General features: G+C 55.3%; 6 protein-coding genes across 6 annotated transcripts; 3 read left to right on the forward strand and 3 right to left on the reverse strand.

The window, feature by feature from the left end:
* Positions 1–3477: 3477 nt before the first annotated feature.
* V2A60_006515 (uncharacterized protein) lies at positions 3478–5850 on the forward strand (the record flags this gene model as incomplete). The annotated part of the gene is made up of 1 exon (XM_083257809.1): positions 3478–5850. The coding sequence occupies one exon, from the start codon at positions 3478–3480 to the stop codon at positions 5848–5850; it is 2373 nt and encodes a 790-aa protein (XP_083113935.1).
* Positions 5851–7047: 1197 nt separating this feature from the next.
* On the reverse strand, positions 7048–8943 carry V2A60_006516 (glycosyltransferase domain-containing protein; the record flags this gene model as incomplete). The annotated part of the gene is made up of 2 exons (XM_083257810.1): positions 7048–8682; positions 8785–8943. The coding sequence occupies 2 exons, from the start codon at positions 8941–8943 to the stop codon at positions 7048–7050; spliced, it is 1794 nt and encodes a 597-aa protein (XP_083113936.1).
* A 3363-nt stretch (positions 8944–12306) lies between these two features.
* V2A60_006517 (batten's disease protein Cln3) lies at positions 12307–13686 on the forward strand (the record flags this gene model as incomplete). Its single annotated transcript, XM_083257811.1, has 2 exons — positions 12307–12397; positions 12503–13686. 2 exons carry the CDS (start codon positions 12307–12309, stop codon positions 13684–13686), a joined length of 1275 nt encoding a protein of 424 aa, XP_083113937.1.
* Positions 13687–13934: 248 nt separating this feature from the next.
* Positions 13935–14771, reverse strand: V2A60_006518 (class I SAM-dependent methyltransferase; the record flags this gene model as incomplete). The annotated part of the gene is made up of 1 exon (XM_083257812.1): positions 13935–14771. One exon carries the CDS (start codon positions 14769–14771, stop codon positions 13935–13937), a length of 837 nt encoding a protein of 278 aa, XP_083113938.1.
* Positions 14772–15738: 967 nt separating this feature from the next.
* V2A60_006519 (WW domain-containing protein) lies at positions 15739–16697 on the reverse strand (the record flags this gene model as incomplete). The annotated part of the gene is made up of 2 exons (XM_083257813.1): positions 15739–16559; positions 16619–16697. The coding sequence occupies 2 exons, from the start codon at positions 16695–16697 to the stop codon at positions 15739–15741; spliced, it is 900 nt and encodes a 299-aa protein (XP_083113939.1).
* An 893-nt stretch (positions 16698–17590) lies between these two features.
* V2A60_006520 (uncharacterized protein) lies at positions 17591–18055 on the forward strand (the record flags this gene model as incomplete). Its single annotated transcript, XM_083257814.1, has 1 exon — positions 17591–18055. One exon carries the CDS (start codon positions 17591–17593, stop codon positions 18053–18055), a length of 465 nt encoding a protein of 154 aa, XP_083113940.1.
* Positions 18056–19329: the final 1274 nt, after the last annotated feature.

Genomic DNA, 19329 nt, shown 5'->3' on the forward strand with positions numbered 1-19329 from the left:
TCTATTGGATGTTGGTCCAAGATTCAATGTCGAGTTATCAAGCGTTGCAGAATGAGGATGGGTTTTGCACCACCGGCACCGGCCGTTGACCGAGCAAGCAGAAAGCTTTGTCTGGCTTCAATTGGACTTGACTAATTGCGGTCAGACAGTGGTAATTGCGGATTCGACGTCACTGCATGCGCGATGGATGGATGCTGGGGGGAAAAGCAAGGGCGGCACAGCTGGAAAGGAAAAGCAATGTGAAAATTGAACGATTGGTGATGGTGAACTTTTTTTTTTTTTTTGCCCTTTGGGCGAGCCGGACGTGGAGACGGTGACGGCTGTTGAGGTTGGAGGTGTGGATAAGGCTGGTCGACTGGACTGAACCACCAACTTACTATCAGTACCGCATACCCGACAGGAGCAATTTCCTCCAAGTAAATATTGAGTCTACTAAAGAAAAAAAAAGAATGAAAAGCAATATGAATCAGTTTGAAATATAGATATTCATCTGCCTCGGCGCCGGCTAGCAGCATGTCTCCTCCGATACTCCGTAGATGGAATCTACCTACCACCTACCCATGTGCCGATCCCGGGATGCTTGACACGGAGGCAAGAGATGATTATAACATGATGACGGGAGTTTTCCTATCCGTACGTAGACACATTTTCGGGGCCCTCGCTTACAAGGTGGTGACGGCTGTTTGATTGACCTTGTTTCCAGTACCTGACCGGGTACCTGCCTACTGTACTCAGTAAAGCCAACACGCGTGCCATGCTGTAGATGCAGATGCCGTCTTGACGTTTATGTCATTTCATTACGTTGCGAGACAGCGAGCTGCCGACAAGAAACAGAGTGACCCTATCTGCTTGGTCTGGCAGATTATCAGTCACAGGCAAGGACCTCTGGAGCTCTTGTCCAGTAAGTAGTACGTCCAGTACCTTTCCGTAACCCCACTGTAGCGCAGTTCCGCTAGCATCCAACTATCCAAGCAGCCAAGTACCGACCTTTATATGATGGACAATGATTTGCACCGGCTACAAAGACACCTCTTTGGGTAGACTCAAGCGTCGTGGAATACCAAGGTATGCACTGTTGAAACTAGGACTCGGAGGAATGCCGTGCCTCGTGCCGACGCGTCGATTGGCTGCGCCCTCTTTATCTGCGCGAGCAGTGGGTGCTTGGCACGAGTAGCTAGGTAGCTGCTAAGCTACAACGTATTACAACTTCAATATCTCTACTACTTACTTTTTTCTTTTTCCTACCTGATCCTCCTGATCCTCCTAAAGGACGACTTGTTCTTTGCTTCCTTTTTTTGTTGGCCATGTTTCCTTCTTGCCCTACTTATCTAGCTTACCTCCACCTAAGCTAGGCGCTCTTTTTAGTTAGCATGCTACACCCTTTCCGAGACCCCATGCCCATCTTGCATGAGCGCCCTTTTAGCGATGGATGTTGCGAATTGCTTTTTTTTTTTTTTTTTTTTACTATTTCATTTTTCATTTTTTTTTTATCTTTACGGGAATGATCCGTCATATCCCTTTTGCCGTAACAAACCACACACGCTCCGCCAACGCACATCATTTTCAAAAACGAGCCATCGCGTGGGGGAAGCTGGCCAGCTGGCTCCATCTGCCGGTCTCGCGTAGATGCAGAAAGGAAAAAAAAAACGGGAATGGAAAAGAAGCACCTTTCTCCTGGCCTGTATAAACCTCATACCTCCCGCATTGCCTTGCATTCAACATGGCTGGGACCAAAAAAAAAAGCCATTGTAAAACTACCACTCATTCCTTTTGTCAAGCAAAAACTGGTTCACGCGAGTCCACGATGCCCTCCCCTCCCTCCCATTCCTTGCCCATGTAGCTGGGACTGGGAGGGGCTTCGCTCAACCCAGCTTATACCCACATTGCCGCACCACACCAGTCTCAGCCACGCCGCCCAGAAACATCTCATCTTCTTTGTTCTCAAAATTCACAAATGATACCGTCCGTCACCGCTGACGCCATCCGCCTCGCTCGCTCCATCCTCGAGCCGACTCGCGTTTTCAGAGCGTACCACCATTGTCCACCAACGTAACGCAAGGGGTCCGTCTCTTCTCCTCGCCGGCAAGTCGCCCTCGTCTCATCACCGCCCTCGCACCATCGCATCTCTGTTTCTTCCCTTTTTCTTATCCGGTCTTCTTTTAAAAAGTAGCTTATTGGACTCAAATCAAGGCCGACTAATCTGTGCTCAGTAGAATCCTCGCTGCTTTCAGCCTGCAACGTGCCTGGCTCCGTCTGTGCCGTCCCGGACGAGGCGTTGCACTACGTAAAACCCCTAGTTACCTACCAGTAGTTCTGAACGGTTACATGAACCGACCGCAAAACAAGGGCTTTGGCTTGTCAACGTAAAACCAATCCAATCCCACGGCCGGGTAAGTAGGGAGCTTGCGCCACATGGTGCTGTCGGCGCGCCGATTTGCTTGCTCGACGTTGCCTCGCACAAACCGCAGCAAGTAGAAAGCTTTGACCTTTTTGTCTCTCTCTCTCTCTCTCTCTCTCTACCAAGTACAGCCTCGCTATCACGCTTGCTTGCGCCATGCAGCAATCAGTTTCTCGTGCTGTGCCTTTCTCCTTGCTTACCGATGGCGCAAGCCCAGTCGCCAGCATACCACCATCTCTACCAGTAGAAATCCTCCATCATTTGATTCGGCAACCGGGCGCGTGGCCGTAAAAGAGGGAAACCCTTGACAGCCCGCCAGCAAACTAGTACCTGCGAGTTGCTTTTTTCTCAAACGCCTAGTTTTGAGACTTGCTTCTTCCAAAGTCTAAGCACTATACGCGACGGCAATTTTGAGGACGTCGACCGGAAGGAGAAAAAAAAAAACAGAAGAAAAAAAAAAAAAGAAAAGAGAAACAGTCCATGTCAAAGCTAGTTGCCATCATTCCACGTAAATCCCTCCCAACTGTAACGGCCTGCTTTAACCGTAAAAGTCGTCGTCCTGCTCTCTCTCCTCCCTCTTTCTCTCATATCTTCATAAGAGAGAGATGTTTTGGACTCCCTTCCAGCCCACACCTCCCTTCAGTCTTACACCCTTCTAGAGACAACTCGTGGTAACTTGTCTCGCCTGCCCGGCCCCCAAAGTCCTCTCTGTGTGGCCGAGGCAAACAAGTTGCTGCGCGCCCGCCTCCTCCTCCCTTGTCTCGCCCGTACGTACGCCCGCCCGCCGTGTCATCGCCGCCGCCGCCGCTCCCAGAGCTTGCTTGGGGTGCCCGGCAGTCTTTCTCGCTTCGGTGCCCGCCGCCGTCGCTTCTCTGATACTCGACCATCCGAAACCCAGTCAAGGCCTTTGTCTCGTCCTCTCTTGTCCCCCGGTTTCCTCGCTGAATGCCACGCCCCGTGGCGTTTACGTTTACTCTGCCCCCTCCCTTCCCTCCCCTTCAATCTTTGGACTCTTTATAAAGCGGCCCATCCCAGGAACGCGGCCCACCACCCTCGCTGGCAGCCCTCCTTGGTCCCCCATGCCCGCCTCCGGATACGAAGATCCTGCCTCCGTTCCGCTGGATGGCTTACACATTATACACTTGCCCCTACGACAGCAAACAGCCTCGCCGACGAGCGTCGAGTCCAGCCCAGACAGCCCAGACAGGAAACACACATCCGTCTGCTCCCGCCGCTCGTCTCTTTCACGCAGAAGATCCGTTTCAAGCATGAAGGACCTGATGCCACTTACACTGTCCACTTCAACATCCAGTCACGCAAGTCCAGTTCTGTCAGAAGAGACCCTAAAAGCGCGAGTCGACGACTACCTTCCTGAACTGTTAGCCCGCGATTTGCACCTTTCCGGTGACCTGTTCGCCGCTAAGAACATGACTGCGGGCGCACCATCCTATTCGGTCGTCGCCGACTACATGGCACGAGCCAGGGCCACGGGCAAGGTTACCAATCGATTCAACATGGCGCCTCCATACCAGCAAGCCTCCGCCCGGGTCCGGGTTCTGGGTTCTATTGAAGAACAAGACTCCATTACTTCTTTTCTGGAGCAACATGAGAAGAACCCCTACAGCGGCTATCCAGATACGTCAGACATGGATGATTTGTCCAGCGAGGGTAGCTCGTCCGGCGTGCCTCCTCCATCGTTTCGCTATCGCCGCAACATGTCCATAATTACATCATCTACGTCCTTTTCGAGTTCGTGCCAGAGGCAATCTCCTCAGCTTTCGCCGCTGTCGATGGAACCTTCCCGCTGCAGCTGGATCGACGGCGACTCAGACTCCGAGTTCGAAATGGGCGAGGAATCCGACGTCGCACCAGAGCCACTATCACCTCTTTCCCCCATATCACCAAGGCCGCTAACAGCGGCAGAGACTGATCCGTCTCTGCTCAGCCGTGACCAGTCCGCCGCGTCGTTTCGCAGCCGGTGCCTCCATACAAAGTCGCATTCTGTAGCCGAATTCCCATCCATGGCATCGCCTCAAACGGCCGGGGAAACTTCCTTGATCCATCTTTCCGTTGACGCTTCCCCGAACAAGCCGTCAAATCGCACAAGCTTCATCGCACAAGAGTTTCAGCCAGCCAGCTTGGCCGACCCGTCTCCTGCCGAGCGACGGATCTTGGTGTCACACATGGCTCCCTTGACGCCTCCACCCGTTCCGCAGAAACACCACCAGAGAATCTCGCGTCTGAGCAGAGAAAACCTCAAAAAACAGTCGCTCCCCCCTGCCGCTGCCGCCGCCGCCGCCGCCATCGCTCGTCCGCCGGCCCCAATTGTGGAATCACCACCCATGAGCGAAGTCGGCACCTCTGATGCAGATATTGCAGACAAGATCGCCTGCAACAACGGTCAAAACGAATTATGGCGAGCCCTGGACAGGGACTACTCCAGAACCACACCGCCTGCCTCGCCGCCGCGCACCTTTGTCACCTGGGCGAACTCAGCGACGCCGTACGTCCCGAATTTTGGGGGCGACGAGCTTGCTAGAGTAGTGCCGCTGCCGCCGGATGTGGTTGAGACGCTGCGAGTCTCGGTTGCGTGTTTCCCCGAGACGATTCTTCTGTCCTCCAGCCTGACAATCGAGACCGTCCGATCGTACTCGAAGAAGATGAGACACCCCGAGACGGACCTCCCGAGACTCGCATCTCCCGCGTCTTCCTCCGAGGACAATGGTAAGCGATCACTCTGGACAATGGTGAACCCGCTCAAGAGATCATCGTCCTCCAGCCTGAGGCGCAGCGCGATGCGCTCCGCCAGCGGAAGCCGCGCGGGCAGCATCAGCCTCTCGGACTCGCACAAGGCCTGGAGCGCGATCCAAAACGTCTTTGGCACCTGCTCCGAATACATATGCGACGCCCTCTTCGCCCACATCATGGCGTACAACTACCTCTCCGCGCTGCTGACCCGCAGCGCCGCCACCGCGCCGCCGGCCTCGGGCCTGCTGGGCCGGCACGCCAGCTGCCGCCGCACGACAGCGGGCAGTCGGGCGTCGGCGGACCACAAGCAGGACGACATTATTCCCAGGAAAGCCGCCTCCCTGCTCGGTCTAGAAGATGGTGGCGGCCTCGAGCCGCCCGGCTCGGCGCAGGCGCAGGGAGGGCGAGGCAGCAGCCGCCTCGTCAGCCGTACCAGCACCGTAAAGAGCACCGCGTCGCGACCTTGGTCCCGCGACGAGCTGCTGCCCAGCCAACCGGCTTCAAGTGCGGGAATCGATGCCTCTGTGCGGGCCGTGCACGAGGGCTTGTACAAGTGCATCGTGCGACTCATTGCCACGGCGCGTCTCACGTCTGTGAGCGGGCGCCTAGATCAACCCATCGTCGATGCGGACGCCACCGACGCTGATGTACTGTTTATGAGGAGTCTCTGCGAGATTGTGCGACTTGTTGAAGATACATCATGAGCCCATGGGAAAGACGGCGTTTTCGGCAACGTCGGGACCTATTCTTCGACAAGTTTTTCTTTTTGGGGGGGAGGGAGGGGGGTTTCGACATTACTATCGTTGCAGGTCATATTACGGTTTCCAAGGGATAACGGAATTTTTTTTTGTTCAAATTGGGATTTTCAAATTAGGACTCACAGGAGGGAAATACCGTCATTAGCGAGCGGATTGATTTTTTTTCTCTGAAACATATTTTTCTGATGTCTCTTCACTTTCGTCACTCTGTCGTTCTTCGCACTTGATACTCCTCACACTCTGGCTAGTATTGATTTACCCTTCTTAATCTACCAAAGAGCTGGCGTCTTTTCTACTCCACGCGCAATAGCATTGCATACTGCCTACCACTGCGTTTACTAGGATAGCTTTGTGGTCGCCATAGAGTGCGTCTTTCAGGCTTTCTGTGTCGGATTCCGGGTCACGTAATTCCTGGACAGCACCAGGACACTCGGGGCCAGTTGTTTCTACCGACGTACTCGCATGTTATTGGCACCTTCTTGCCAAAAGTGATGTCGGTGATGCAGAGTTGCCCCTTGCTCGAGCAACCAGGGAAGACTCGACTCGGATGGATCGTGTAATTGCCGCGCAACAAGATTTGCAATGGGAGTCGCACAAAGGAAAAAGGACATGGAAACTGGGCAGAATTACCACAAAGAGAAGTGCACAAGTGCTGCGCATCTCTACTTGAAAGATTCCACAAATCCACTGCTTGAGCAGTCGGAGTTGGGACCTACCTGATGGCAAGGTTCAGGGCTTTGCATCGCGCTATTGTAATTAAACCAGGTAACCAGAAGCTCCACGGTTGCCATGCAACATATTCTCTTCTGCTCGGGGCCATGTTAGCACATCCAAGGGGTTCGATGCTGCACGTTACGGCCGCCATTTGCGTCTTTGCATTTCACGGTGCAAAACGAATGTCTTGTGCAGGGGTCTGGCAGTTGCCATTCATTTATTACTTGATTGACCTTGGGTATCTTGTGCCTGCCTCCAAAGAAGAAAAAAGAAAAGCAACGTTCGGCTGTTGAAACGCCGTAGACAGGGAAGAAAAAAAATGGTATCTATGAGTCTTGTAGTACATGAGTTGCTGTCTCAGTGAGAGTACAGCGGATTAACATTGTTGAACATATAAGCCGTTTTGGTGCCAGACGGGTTCGAGGTGCTTCACAGCGCCAGGGGACCAATCTTGTCGCCAAAGAGCTCCTCGAACCACGGCTTCTTGCCCTTTTGGCAGATGCCATCCCAGGAAATGGGCGGAAACAGGGCCTCCCTGTCGTCTCGGGCGGGCTCAAACACGGTGACGACCTTTTCGTGGCTCTCGGACGCCGGGGGCATGTAGATGACCTCCTTGCCGTCGGCGGCGACGCCGTCGATGCGCACAATGGGGCGCACGCCGGAGCCGCTCTGCGGCAGGATGAGGTGGGAAGAGACGAGGCGGCGCAGCTGCGGATAGAACCACATGCGCTCCCACCAGTGCTCGACGCGCCAGGCCTTGAGGTTGTCGACGTAGGCGTTGTGGTGGATGCCGACGGGCGTGGTGCCAAAGAAGAAGTCGGTATAAAGGGGGACGTCGCCCCAGGCGATGTCGCGCAGAGGGTCGCGGTACTTGGCGGCGTCGCGGGCGGCGGCGCTGTTGGGCGAAAATGTCGCGGACGGCACCAGCTCCGGGGGCACGCCGCGGACGCGGACGCCGTCGACGACGCCGGCTCGCTCCGACTCGGCCTCGACCTGCTCGTGGTCGTTGAGGCGGACAAAGTAGCCGTCCTCCTCGGCGGAGCACGTGGGCGGGATCGTGCTGAAGCCGTAGTCGAGTCCGATGCCAAACTCGAAGCCGCGACCCTCGCGCAGCGCGGCGCGCGCGATGGGCACCACGTCCCGGTGCAGGCTCGACGGCCGGCCGTCGGCGACGGCGCCATCCCACGTCGACCCGAGATGGCGCACCCACTCGCGCCACAGCTCCTGGTCGCCCATGACCTCGCCCAGGAGCGCCTGGTCGCTCCAGAGCTGCCGCCCCGTGCGCTCCGCCTCGGCAATCTTCTCCTTGCTGCGGGCGAGGGCGGCCCGGAGCGCGCCCATGGTGCCCATGATCATGCCGCTGTTGACGCAGCGGGGCCGTACTTTTCTGTATTTCCGCGCCGAGTCGAACAGCGGGCCCGACACCTTGTCGGTGCCTGGGCCGTACATGAACTCGGGCATGGGCGATTGCGGCCAGTGGTCGTAGTGGGGGTCGGAGCCGGATTGGGGCCCCGGGTGGCAGTCCTTGGCTGATGTGACGAGTATGTTCTGTTTGGGAGGCGGTATGGGAAAGTTGTCGTGGTCGCCCCAGGTGTCCTGCCACTGCTTGCGTATCCGCCTGTCGGCCTCCTTGTTGATCTGGTGGTAGCGGCGGATCAGCACCGACGGGGGCAGCTGGAACCAAATGTCGTACGAGTCGACGAGGACGGCCAGGTCATCGTCGTGGGCAATGTCGTTGGGGTCGGCGAGCAGGGCCTCGATGGCGGCGTGCAGGCTCTCGAGCTTGGCGATGTGGCTGCCGGCGAGATGCCACTCGGGCCGGTTGAACTCGCCCTTCCAGTTGAGCAGGATGGGCAGCGGGTAGCCAAGCGCGACCGAGGACATGACGGACTTGCAGAGGCTGAGGTGCGGCGAGTCGGCGGGCATGAAGACGCGGAAGCGACGAGTGCCGCCCGCGTTTCTCGACTCTTGAGGGAGAGAGAGGTTCTGGAGCTGCGCGTGGGTGACGGAGGCATCCCAGGACGAGTGGCGGAGGGCGCCAGCAAAGGACGAATTCCTGGTGGCCTGTGATTTTGTTCCTCGTCGTGTTAGTTATGGGCTGTGAGGACGATGATGGGCTTATTCTGGGGAGAGAAAGACGCAGATGGTTTGAGTTGGGAGACGGACCATGAAACCAGTGGCCATGATGGTCACGGCCACGACGAGGACAGAAAGGCGCTTAACATTGCGGAAACGCTTTTTTTGCTTCCGTGAAGGAGGCGCGAGAGCTGGTTCGTCGATGGGGAGGCTGAGACGGCCGCCGCCACGACGAAAATGCTTAAACATTGGTTGTTGGCGGGGTGGATGTGGTGGTTCGTGATGAAAGTCGGTGTCAAGTTGAAGATGTCTAGACGATTGAGAAGGAAAAAGAATACATGGCACAGGAAGAAGGGGAAAAGTCAGGAAGAAAAGTAAAAGAGTATGAATTGAGTTACCAACTACTTCCACTTATCGGGTTCTGACAAGATCAGCTCGAGGGTGGATTGGAGTGGAACAGAAGGGGAAGGAGGGGGGGGGGGGGGGGGGGGGAACGGTATGAAGTAGAGGTACATGGCGAAAGGTTTACAGGGGGGTGTAATTCATTACACGCATAGGTAGCTACGAGAAAAGTTACGGGACAGGATCAAATAAGGCGAGCGAGTACTGGTAAGGTTTAGATGATAACTATGAAGAACGGGAGTGTGTGTGGTGCGGCGTCTGCATCTGGGGGCGGGCGGGCTGTTGTGGGCTCCTTGGGTGGACGGGTTTGTAGCAAACAGCTTGACTTTGACGGCAGAGTCGGAAACTGACTTTTTTCCCCTTTGCAAGCAGGCAAGGTCCTTTCTCTCCCTCACAACCGCCCTCCTTTCAAAAGGCGAACAGGGAGGGCAGTTGAGCAAGCTCGACCCGGAGCTAGGACGGAACGGTACTACGGCGATGGCGTTGTCTTGGGAGAAGCGTCCCCCCCCCCTGCCCTTTTGGTGTGCCTGCGTCATTTTGCAGCGTCAGCCAATGGATTGAGTACGTGGGCTAGGCATGGGCTGAGCCGGCCTGAGCCACGGGTAGTGAGCAGTTGGTGAGGATAGTAAGTACTGGTAGGCAACTCTCCCTGTTGCGTGGCTTGCGGTGTTAGTTATCCGTAGTTGGAAAGAGTCTGTGTTAAATGTTCCTTGGTGGCGCCCCCCTTGCATTTTCGTTTCTTGTTCAAGTTGTCAACGTACCTGGGCTACGTAATGCGACATCTCGCACAGAACGGTCGCGTGCAATGTCAATTCTTTGCTGCTCTGCTCTCTGCCACCTTTTGAGCCCCCTCTCCCCACTAGTATTGCGGCTAGATGTGGCAATTGAAAAAGAGAGAGAGAGACAGAGAGAGACAGAGAGAGAGGAAAAGAGAGAGAGAACCCCCCCCCCCCCTGTAGCCTTGCGGCGTTGTAAGTGGTCAAAGACGGGGGTCAAGCAGGCGGGCTGCAGCGGGTTGCCTCTTGCGGTAAGTTGAAAGTACGGAGTACCTGGTCTGTAATCATGACTTGCGGCCTGCGGGTTACGGATACAGAGGGTTGAAAAAAAAAAGACCAGGGTCTGGCAAGAAGCGATGCTGGGATTGGTTCTGCTCTCAGTTTGTTGAGAATCACATGTCAAAAGCTGGGTATATTGCTGCGCAAAAGTACGCCCCAAGGAATTCACGTAATTCATTACTCTTTGCATTGGAAATTAAAATTAGCTAAAAGGAAAAAAAAAAAAATGACAATAGCAGCTATTCGAATTATTTCGAAGGAATCAACCAACGACAAGTGTGAGTGAGATGTACGGAGTACTGATAGCAGGGAAAGGGCCATGTCTATCAATACGCGAACTAATCTGGCATTTGATGTAGGCTGCACACCACCAGCTGCATCTTGGCTGCATAGATTAGTTCGCTTGCTGAGCTAGTCGGATAGATTGGTAGGGACGCTTTTCTTGGCTGCTTTTTTCTTTCCGTTCTCCTCGCAGCCTCCTTTTACTCGAACCGAATACCAAGAACACGAACCTCCCTCGAGCCTGGATACTAACACGTGTGGCAGAGGGGCGCGTCCAGAGGCTCCCCCCCTTTCCCCTCCCCCGGTTTCGTTTTTAGCGGGTGGACGCCTCTGCGGCACAGAGACTAGCGGGCATGTTGCTATCTGCCTAGCTACCTAGCTAGCCAAGACACGGAACCTCTCTTGCCCCTGTGCCGGAGCAAAAAAAAAAAAAGGAAAAAAAAAAAAAAGACTGTCAATCGCCTACTTGTTAGTTTGTTAGTACGGAGTACAGAGTATCCGTAGTTACTCAGTAGTTACCGACTGTCGCTAGGACCGCTTGCATGAGAAAAAGGTGGTGGATCAGTTGTTTCCTTTCTCCCTTGCTCCTCTTGTGGCTTCACTTGTTGTGCGGTCTCCCCCCTCCTATCCCCTCCCATGCCCCCCTTCTGCCATCTACTGAGTATGCTGATAGAGACGGTGGTCCGGAGGTGCTGTGGGGCCGTACCTGTATGGGGCCATATCGGAGTTATGGAGCAGTCCTGCTGGAGCTCCGGTCCTTCTGGTCTACCCGAGGTGCAGCAAGATAAAATTGCAGAGAGGACGAGGAAGAAAAAAGACGGATTGTTGAGAGTGGCTGAGGCTGATGGGTGACATGCCATTGCTCTGGGTTCATTTATTCTCTTGGATAAAAGTGCGCATAGTATTTACACGAGCAGCACAGTCAGGGTCCTGGGCGGTGTTTGCAACTGTTAACTTGGCTAGGTACCTATTAACCTAGGTCAGTAATTACACGCATTACACGCATTACAATGCAACATTGCACACATTGCACACATTGCACACTTTCATCAATTGATAGGATGATATTTACCATGACTACCAATGCAGCCATTTACCAAGTCACGCGAGCTGTAGTGCATCTCGGTTACAGCAGGAAATAAAAAGAATATTGTGTCACAAGAAAAAGTAAAGCATAAAAAAAAGAAAAGACGCCAAATGTAGCAAAAATAGTGGTGCCCATCATCAGTATTATTAGTAGCCAGATACATACACCTCTCTCTACCCGCTAAAAATCAGCCTTGGGCCACCACCAAATGCTCCACTGGACCACTGCATTCACCAACCCAATGTAATCTGCAAAGTATCAGTACCTACCTACTAACCGCTTATAAGTTTTCCAACCCAACTACTCCGTACGGATACGGCATCTACCTCTAACAGAAGACTGAGTATACCTCACTCATCTAAGTTCCCAACTACCTAATACTAGGTATGTGCCAAGCTAGATTGACGCCGGCCCACCCCCCTACCCCCTCCCCGTGGGCTAACCTACTGGTCGACTGCCTCCCACACGCCAACAAGTTTTATTAATCAAAAAAGACAGCCGCTGGGCCACGTTTTTGCCATTTTGAGCGTTTCCTGCCTGGCGTGTGTCTCTGCTGTAAATCACTCCATCTCTTTCCAGCATTCTCAGAAGCAACCTCTGAGCCCCGCTCAACTCCAATTTCTCTCCGAATGCTCAGCAGCCCGAGCGCAATCCGCACGAGCTTCCTTCCTGTCCACACCTCAACACCACACGTCACACATCACAACAGCACAACAACACACTCACATCACAACATACTCGCAACCTCCAACATCGACTTCCTGCCCCGGCCCTGCCATTGACGCCATGGCTAGCCCTCACAACCATGAGCGGTGTCAAGCCATGAAAGCTCTCCGTAACCAGAGCATCAGAATCATCACTGGCTACACCATCCTCGGTGTGTTTGACCTCTGACCCCCTTCCTTCCCAAGTGCAGCCCACGCGACCTCCTCGGCAACAAGCTTCCTTCATTCTAACCACTTCGTCTCCGATCCCCAAACAGGCTTCTGCAACGTCATCCTCGCCAACATCATCTTCTCCGCCAGCTACCTCATCATCCCGTACTCGCGGCCCGTCGTGCTCCTCATCCAGATCCTGCCCGCTCTCGCGGTCAAGCTGCTCGCCCCTCACGCCCTGCACCACATCCCCTGGAAGCTGCGCCCCTTTCTCTTGGCCGCCTGCTGGTCGCTCGCCGTCTTCGTCACCTCGGTCACGCCCGCCAACGTGCCCGCCGCCTGGCGCGTCCTCATCACCATGCTCGCCGCCGCCACCGCCGCCGCCGCTGAGGTCTCCTCCATGGCCTACCTGCGGCACTTTGGCCGCGCCGGGCTCGCCGGCTGGGGCGTCGGCACCGGCACCGCCGCCCTGCTCTGGGCCGTCGCCCCTTACTTCCTCACCGTCAGCATGCGCCTCGTCCTGCGCGCCGCCGTCGGCTACGCCCACTACTTTGTCGGCGCGGGGCTCGTCGCCGGCTCCATGATCCTCCGCCGCCCGCCCGTCTTCACCAGCACCACCGTCGATAGCATCAAGTTTGATGCCCGCGCCGCCGAGGAGGGCGGCTCCTTTGTCGTCCTCGAGCCGCCGCCGCCCTCGGCGCACCAGCAGAGCGAGCCCCAGAACTGGACCGCCCGCGTCGAGCACAACCTGCGCCTGGTCGATCCGCTCGCCAAGCCCTACATCCGCTCCCTCTGCTTCGCCTTCACACTGCAGGCCCTCGTCGTGCCGGGCATATCCCGCGCCTACGCCCGGTCCGACGCTTTTGCCAGCTTCGAGACCTTCTCCGCCGTCTACCACCTCGCCTTCCAGGCCGGCAACCTCGCCTCCCGCTCCACCATCCTGCTCATACGCGTTCGCCACCTCGCGCGCCTCACCTCCCTGCTCGCCGTGCTGGCCGCCGCCGTGCTGCTCAACGGCACGGCCGCGGTCTTGTCCTCGCCGTTCCTGGTGTTGCCCGCACTCTTTGCCACCGGCCTCCTTGGCGGCGCCGTCTACGCCAACGTCTTTGCCTCAGCTCTCGAGCAGATGGCGACGGACAAGCCTGCCGACGCCGAGTTTGGCCTCGGCATCATCAGCACCGGCGAGACGGCCGGCACGCTGTGCGGCTCGTTGCTTGCGGCACTGGTAGAGCAGAGTCTCTGTAGTATAGATGCGGGAACTGGCACGCGGTGGTGCTACACGAAATCTTGAGCATATTATATTCCTCTCTATTTTTCCCTCTTCATTTTCACGGCGCTTTCAACAATGCCACATGACGCATGATACCCAGTCTTTTGTTTTTGCTTATATGTATTTTTGGCATAGTCCATAGGATATACCCCATTGGCAGGCGGCCACAAGCTGCAAGCTTCAACATTTAATGATAATATATTCATTCGCGACTCTCTGCATCCCCGCAGACACGCAAACACACACACACACACACACGTGCATGTAAATCACGACCTCTTCCTCAGACCCATCATCAAAAACAGCGGCCGCAGCAGCTCCTCCTCGTCAAACTCGCCCGCCTCGAGTTCCTCCTCGGTGGGCAGCAGCTCGACCAGCCGCGCGAGGTCGAAGCCGGCCCCGAGAAAGACGTCGAGGTAGCCCTGCACGGTGCGGTGCTGCTTGCGCAGGCCCGGCGCCAGCCAGTCGACGACGCGCTCGCCCTCGTCGTGGTAGGCGGAAAAGTTCCAGGACCGCTCCCCGGTGGCCGCGTCCGCCACGACGCGCGGCCGTCGCGGCGCCGTGTACACTGGGTGCTCGACGTTGACGGCGAAGACGGCGCCGGGCCGGAGCGCGGCGTGCACGGCGCCGACGAGCGCGCCCAGCCCCGCCAGGTAGTGCAGCGTCAGCGAGCTGAAGGCGAGGTCGTACGGGGGGGCGGCGGCGGCGGCGGCGGCGCGAGACTCTTGCGGCCCAGCACCAGCGCCAGCAGCAGCACCGGCGGCAGCGATGCCGCCGGTCGGGTCCGCGTCGAGGTCCGCGATGCGGTAGTCGATGCGCGCCGCGTACGCCGGGTCGTCCCCGTTGAGCGCCCGCGCCTTGCGGATCATGTTGTGCGAAATGTCGACGGCTGTGACAGACGCGGCGCCGTGGTCCACCGCCCACCGCGCGAACCAGCCCGAGCCGCACCCGACGTCGAGGACGTGGAAGCCGGCGACGGACTCGGGCAGGAGCGTGCGCAGGCGCTTCCACAAGACGTCCTTGTCGAGGTCCTTGCGCCCGGACCGATCAATCACCTCCGAGTAGGCGGTGAAAAAGTCCTCTCTGTCGTAAATGTTTTGCGACATGGCTTCCGAAAACTGGGGTTGAACTTGATGGCCAATTTTTTTTTCTTATTAATGGTTGAAACGGCGTAGTGGAAAATTCTTTGGGGGGATGGAAGGGGGTACAAACTCTTTTTGCAGCTTTATACTTACTTATACCTCAAGCGACAGAAACCGTTTCTACGCTTTATTACAGCGGTTCAGTTCAACTCATTGCCCTCGATTAGTCCCACCACGTTTGCAGCGAAGAAAAACTCATATTTCCCATTTTGGTAGTGATCTTTTTTTTTTGATCGATTTAATGGAGACGGGATTGACTCATGCGCCATGACAGGCGTTTTTACCCCCCATCAAATGAAGCTCTAGCTAAGATCTAGGCGATAAACGTACAACGAAGGCGTATGGCCCGCTCTACCATGAGTCACTCGGGCAAAATAAAACGTCGACTAGTGCCACAGGAATGCCGGGGAAATTTTGCATGAGAATTTCTTTCTCTACAAATAAAAAATCTATGCCTTGTCCCTGCCAGCAAGTTTTCGTCTTGTTTCGCGTCCGCTTTTCCGGCTCACGACGCAGGGCCGAGTCTCAGGGTTTGACGGGTGGTCATACCACGTTACTGGGCGCACAATAGGCCCGAGCTGTGGATTACAATGACGACTAATCTCGGCACGATTACTGGCCTTTGAAGAGGTCGTTCTGCCGGAGGCAACATTCGGTTCAGATGGAACAACGGGACGGGACATGTAGTGCATGTCCGCGTCTTGTTCTCTCATGGACCCCACTACCGAGTGTTACGGCTACTTCCAGTCATCTAACGCATTTCAAAAACAGCCTTCCCATACGCAGGATGATAGAAGCGTTTCTCGCTACCAAAATCAACAATAATCGCCATATTGTCATACGTCTAGCAACTCTCAACATTGTCATCGTCGTTATGGTTGTCGTTGTCGTCTTCGCCCCCGCCCCCGCTGCTATAAGCCACTCCATACATCTAGTAATCATCATCGTAGTCGTCGCCGCCATACGTCTCTTCGTACACTTCCTCGTACTCTTCCCGCGCCTCCTCCAACTCCTCTCGGTCACTACTGCTCGCCGATGAGCTCGCAGCGTCGCGCAGGGCCTCCTCGTACCGCGCCCTCGCCTCCTCGACCTCTTCCCGGTCGCTCGACGACACCGAGTCGCCGTCGGCATCCCGGGCGGGCAGGATCGCAGGAGCGTAGTGCGCTTCCTCCCAGCGAGCTTCGTCTCTGTCCACCCTCGCCTCGTACCGATCCTCGCGGTCCTCGACCCTGTCCTCGACGCGGTCTTCTAGTCTGTGCAGCCGACCTTCGACATCGTCCACCTTGTGCTCGACCGCGTCCTCGGCCTTGTCAAAGAGATAGTGGCCGGCGGCGCCGGCGGCCAAGCCCGCGACAGCACCCATGGCCATTCCGCCCGCCATGCCCATGCCGCCTCCTCCGCTGCTCTTTGTGTTGCCGGGCGGCGGGCCCGGCGGTGCACTGTACTGCTGGTACTGCTGCTGCTGCGGCGGCGCACCGGGCGGCGCATTGTAGCCTCGGTTGTCGCCGGCGGGCTGAGACGGCGCGTAGTAACCAGGCGCCTCCCACTGGGTCTCGCTTGTGTTTTCGTTGGCGTAATACCAGCGCTGGTGCTGCTGGCAGTAAAAGGGTCGCCATTCGCGTGGGATCGGAGGCTTGTCCTGAGGAGGCTGGTATGGAGGCGGCGGCGCCGGCGAGCCGTACTGGTCCTGTGGAGGCGGCGAGCTGTACTGTGAAGGTGACGGCTGTCCTTGGTATCCGTAGCCTTGCTGCGCTGGGAAGTTGATTGTTAACAGCTGCTCTGAACCCCGTTTAGGAATGGTATCTACTCACGAGGGGGGTACTGGCCGTTGTTGGGCCCCAGGCCCATGTTGCCAAAGTTTTGGGCGAGATTATCTTGATACGTCGCCATAGTGTCCAGTCCGCTGCGCTGGTGTCCTCGTAAAATGCCTCAACTGTCGAGAAGAAGGAAAAGCGGTTGCTGTTGTTCCTTTGGAGGCCGTTGGGCGCAGCGGGGTCATGTATGACAGGAAGTGGCAGCTTTGGCGTTTTTGTGTAAGAGAAGACGCCAAGCTCCAGCTTCGTCAAACGGGCGTTCACTGGCCCAGTTTAGCCCACAACGGGCCGCTCGGGGCCCTGAAGCGCGCTATTTTTCTCAGGGTCTCTTTTGATACGTAAGACGCGGGTTATGGCTGAGCCTGCCCGTGCAGGAGCTACTGGTACGCATTCTGACCGGGGTTAGATGTGGGCGATGACAAGAGTCAGGAATAACTTGTCCCAGATCCACCAAGTCAATCTAGCTAAGTGAATTTTGGCATTATTCTATTAAGGAGTATCTACGCCTTATACTATCTATACTAATAATAATAGAAGCCTCCTCGTAGAATAGGTATTGAGTATGATAGGTATTTTGATACCCCCATACGTATCCTCATGCTACCTCCCCTAAAAGGAGCGTCCACTAAAATGTTATACACTAATAACAGGGGCTGGCTCAAACGGAAGATATCTTGCAAGTAATATGTTTTAATTTCCTGCCATCTTCTCTAAAATATTCTACAATGAACCTATATTCAATTATGATTACGAGTTTCTGTATTGAGTGACTGTATATGCTATTTATAAAACGCTCAACTACGGTACATATTATGCAAGGTTTGCTGCCCTGTTCTGATTTTACTCAACTACCCACAGCCGAGGTGTGACACCCAAGTACTGGGTACACCCTGTGGGCTGCCACATCTGAATACTGATGCGCTCCCTTTTCTGCCCAATACGTGTCTCTGTATACGGAACCGGCGCAGCATGTTTACGCGGGCAGGTTCCGTCGTCGCCCGCGTTGCGAATTACATTCGGACCAGGCTTCAGAGTATGCTCGGGCCCATCAGACGCCCATGGTATAGCTTTGCTGTTTGGCTGTCGGCGTGTTGGGGACGTCTCCAGGCCAAGTCTCAGTTCTTTCCCGTGACGAATGCTCGAATGGAAAATATGTGCGACGCCATCGTTGCTTCCATCGACCGAGATAAGGTCTGCGACTTTGTGTCCCGTCATAGTAACGGCATGGCATGCGCAGTCTTGGAGATGAACCGCGGAAGCTACAACATATCCATACACCTGGGTTTCTTCGGTGTTATCCCAGATAGGCTGCTACGCATTCCACTTCGGCCTACTGTGCGCGACAGCTGGACGAAGATTCAAAGCGAAGTGGCTACTCTCGAGTCAGTACGCAAATGCCACTTGGTCATCGAGTTTCTCCATGGCGACTTCTAACCGCGTAACAGATTCATAGGGGAAAACACTGCCATCCCTGTTCCGAGAGTGTGGGCTTACGGAAAGGATGCCCAAATCCTCAAAGATCCTTGCCAAGCTCAGCATTACTTGCTCTGCGATTACATGCCGGGTCAGTGCTTGACGCAGAGAACACTTAAGCAAGCTACCTCGGAGCAACGCATAGAGCTGTTCTCGCAACTTATCGGGATATATGCACAGCTATACAGCCTTGAATTTCCCTTTGCAACATCGCTACTACCTAGAGGCCAACTCTCCAGTCCTTGTTTTAGTAGGTTACTCACGATAAGGTATCAAAGGGTCTGCATTGATTTCATATTCTGTCTATGAGACATTCTTCTTCCTTTTTGATAAAATTCTTCCGTCTATTCTGCCGTCGTGACCTTATACGTATACGCGACACCTTGTTCGTTCTATCCACAAGGGTACGTTTCGTTTAGCGCCGGCATGGTCAGTCGCAACACTGTGTTCTTTATCACGATTTTTGTATCTGTAGGTGTTCTTTATCGCAGCTTTTGTATTTGTAGCTCGTGCGGCAACTATCTAGACAACTAAGTGGCTGGGTAATCATCGCAAAACAAAGTGCCGGTGCAAGTGCGAGGTATGCAGCGGGTAGATAGAGAGAGAGTCGATGAACTAAGTAGAGTCATAGTATCAGAGTGCCAGGCTCTCTCCATCTAACTTCTGGCGACTTGACGCATTCTGAAGATTCTCCATCTCAATTGAATGACATTCGTCGAGCCGAGGCCAGGCTCAGGACCATACTGCCAATGCTTCAAAATTGCAACGCAGGCTCAACTCTGTAACAAGCAACAATCACCAGTAGAGCTGCAACTCGAGTTGACGAAATCGGGTGTGACGACCCGGCAGGTCAGGCCAGACTTTTCAGAAACGAACGTGATGTTGTCAAGGCTCCGAGACACGACTAAAACTGGCTGCGAGACCTTCCCCATTGCGAGTCGTGGTGCCACGCACAACATCCCGTGATGGAGCTTCGGCCAGAGCAGCAGACAAACCTAGTCTCATTGTCTCCAGCCGATTCACTACCGAGTGAGAGCTTTGTGGTGTTGGCCATCACCTCACGCTGCTAGGCTAGGGCAAGCTTGAGGACAAGGACACGGAGCTTTCGCGCCAACTTACCGACGCCCGCCCGCCAATCTGGTCAAGAGGCTTCTTTTCGGTGTGGGCAAGGGCTAACAACACGCTTGGCGAAATGGTAATGTACCTCAAGTGCGGTCGCAAAAGAAAGCCCAGGC

The sequence above is a fragment of the Cordyceps javanica genome, chromosome 4, assembly GCF_051103115.1.
Source record: "Cordyceps javanica chromosome 4, complete sequence".
Lineage (NCBI taxonomy): Eukaryota > Fungi > Ascomycota > Sordariomycetes > Hypocreales > Cordycipitaceae > Cordyceps > Cordyceps javanica.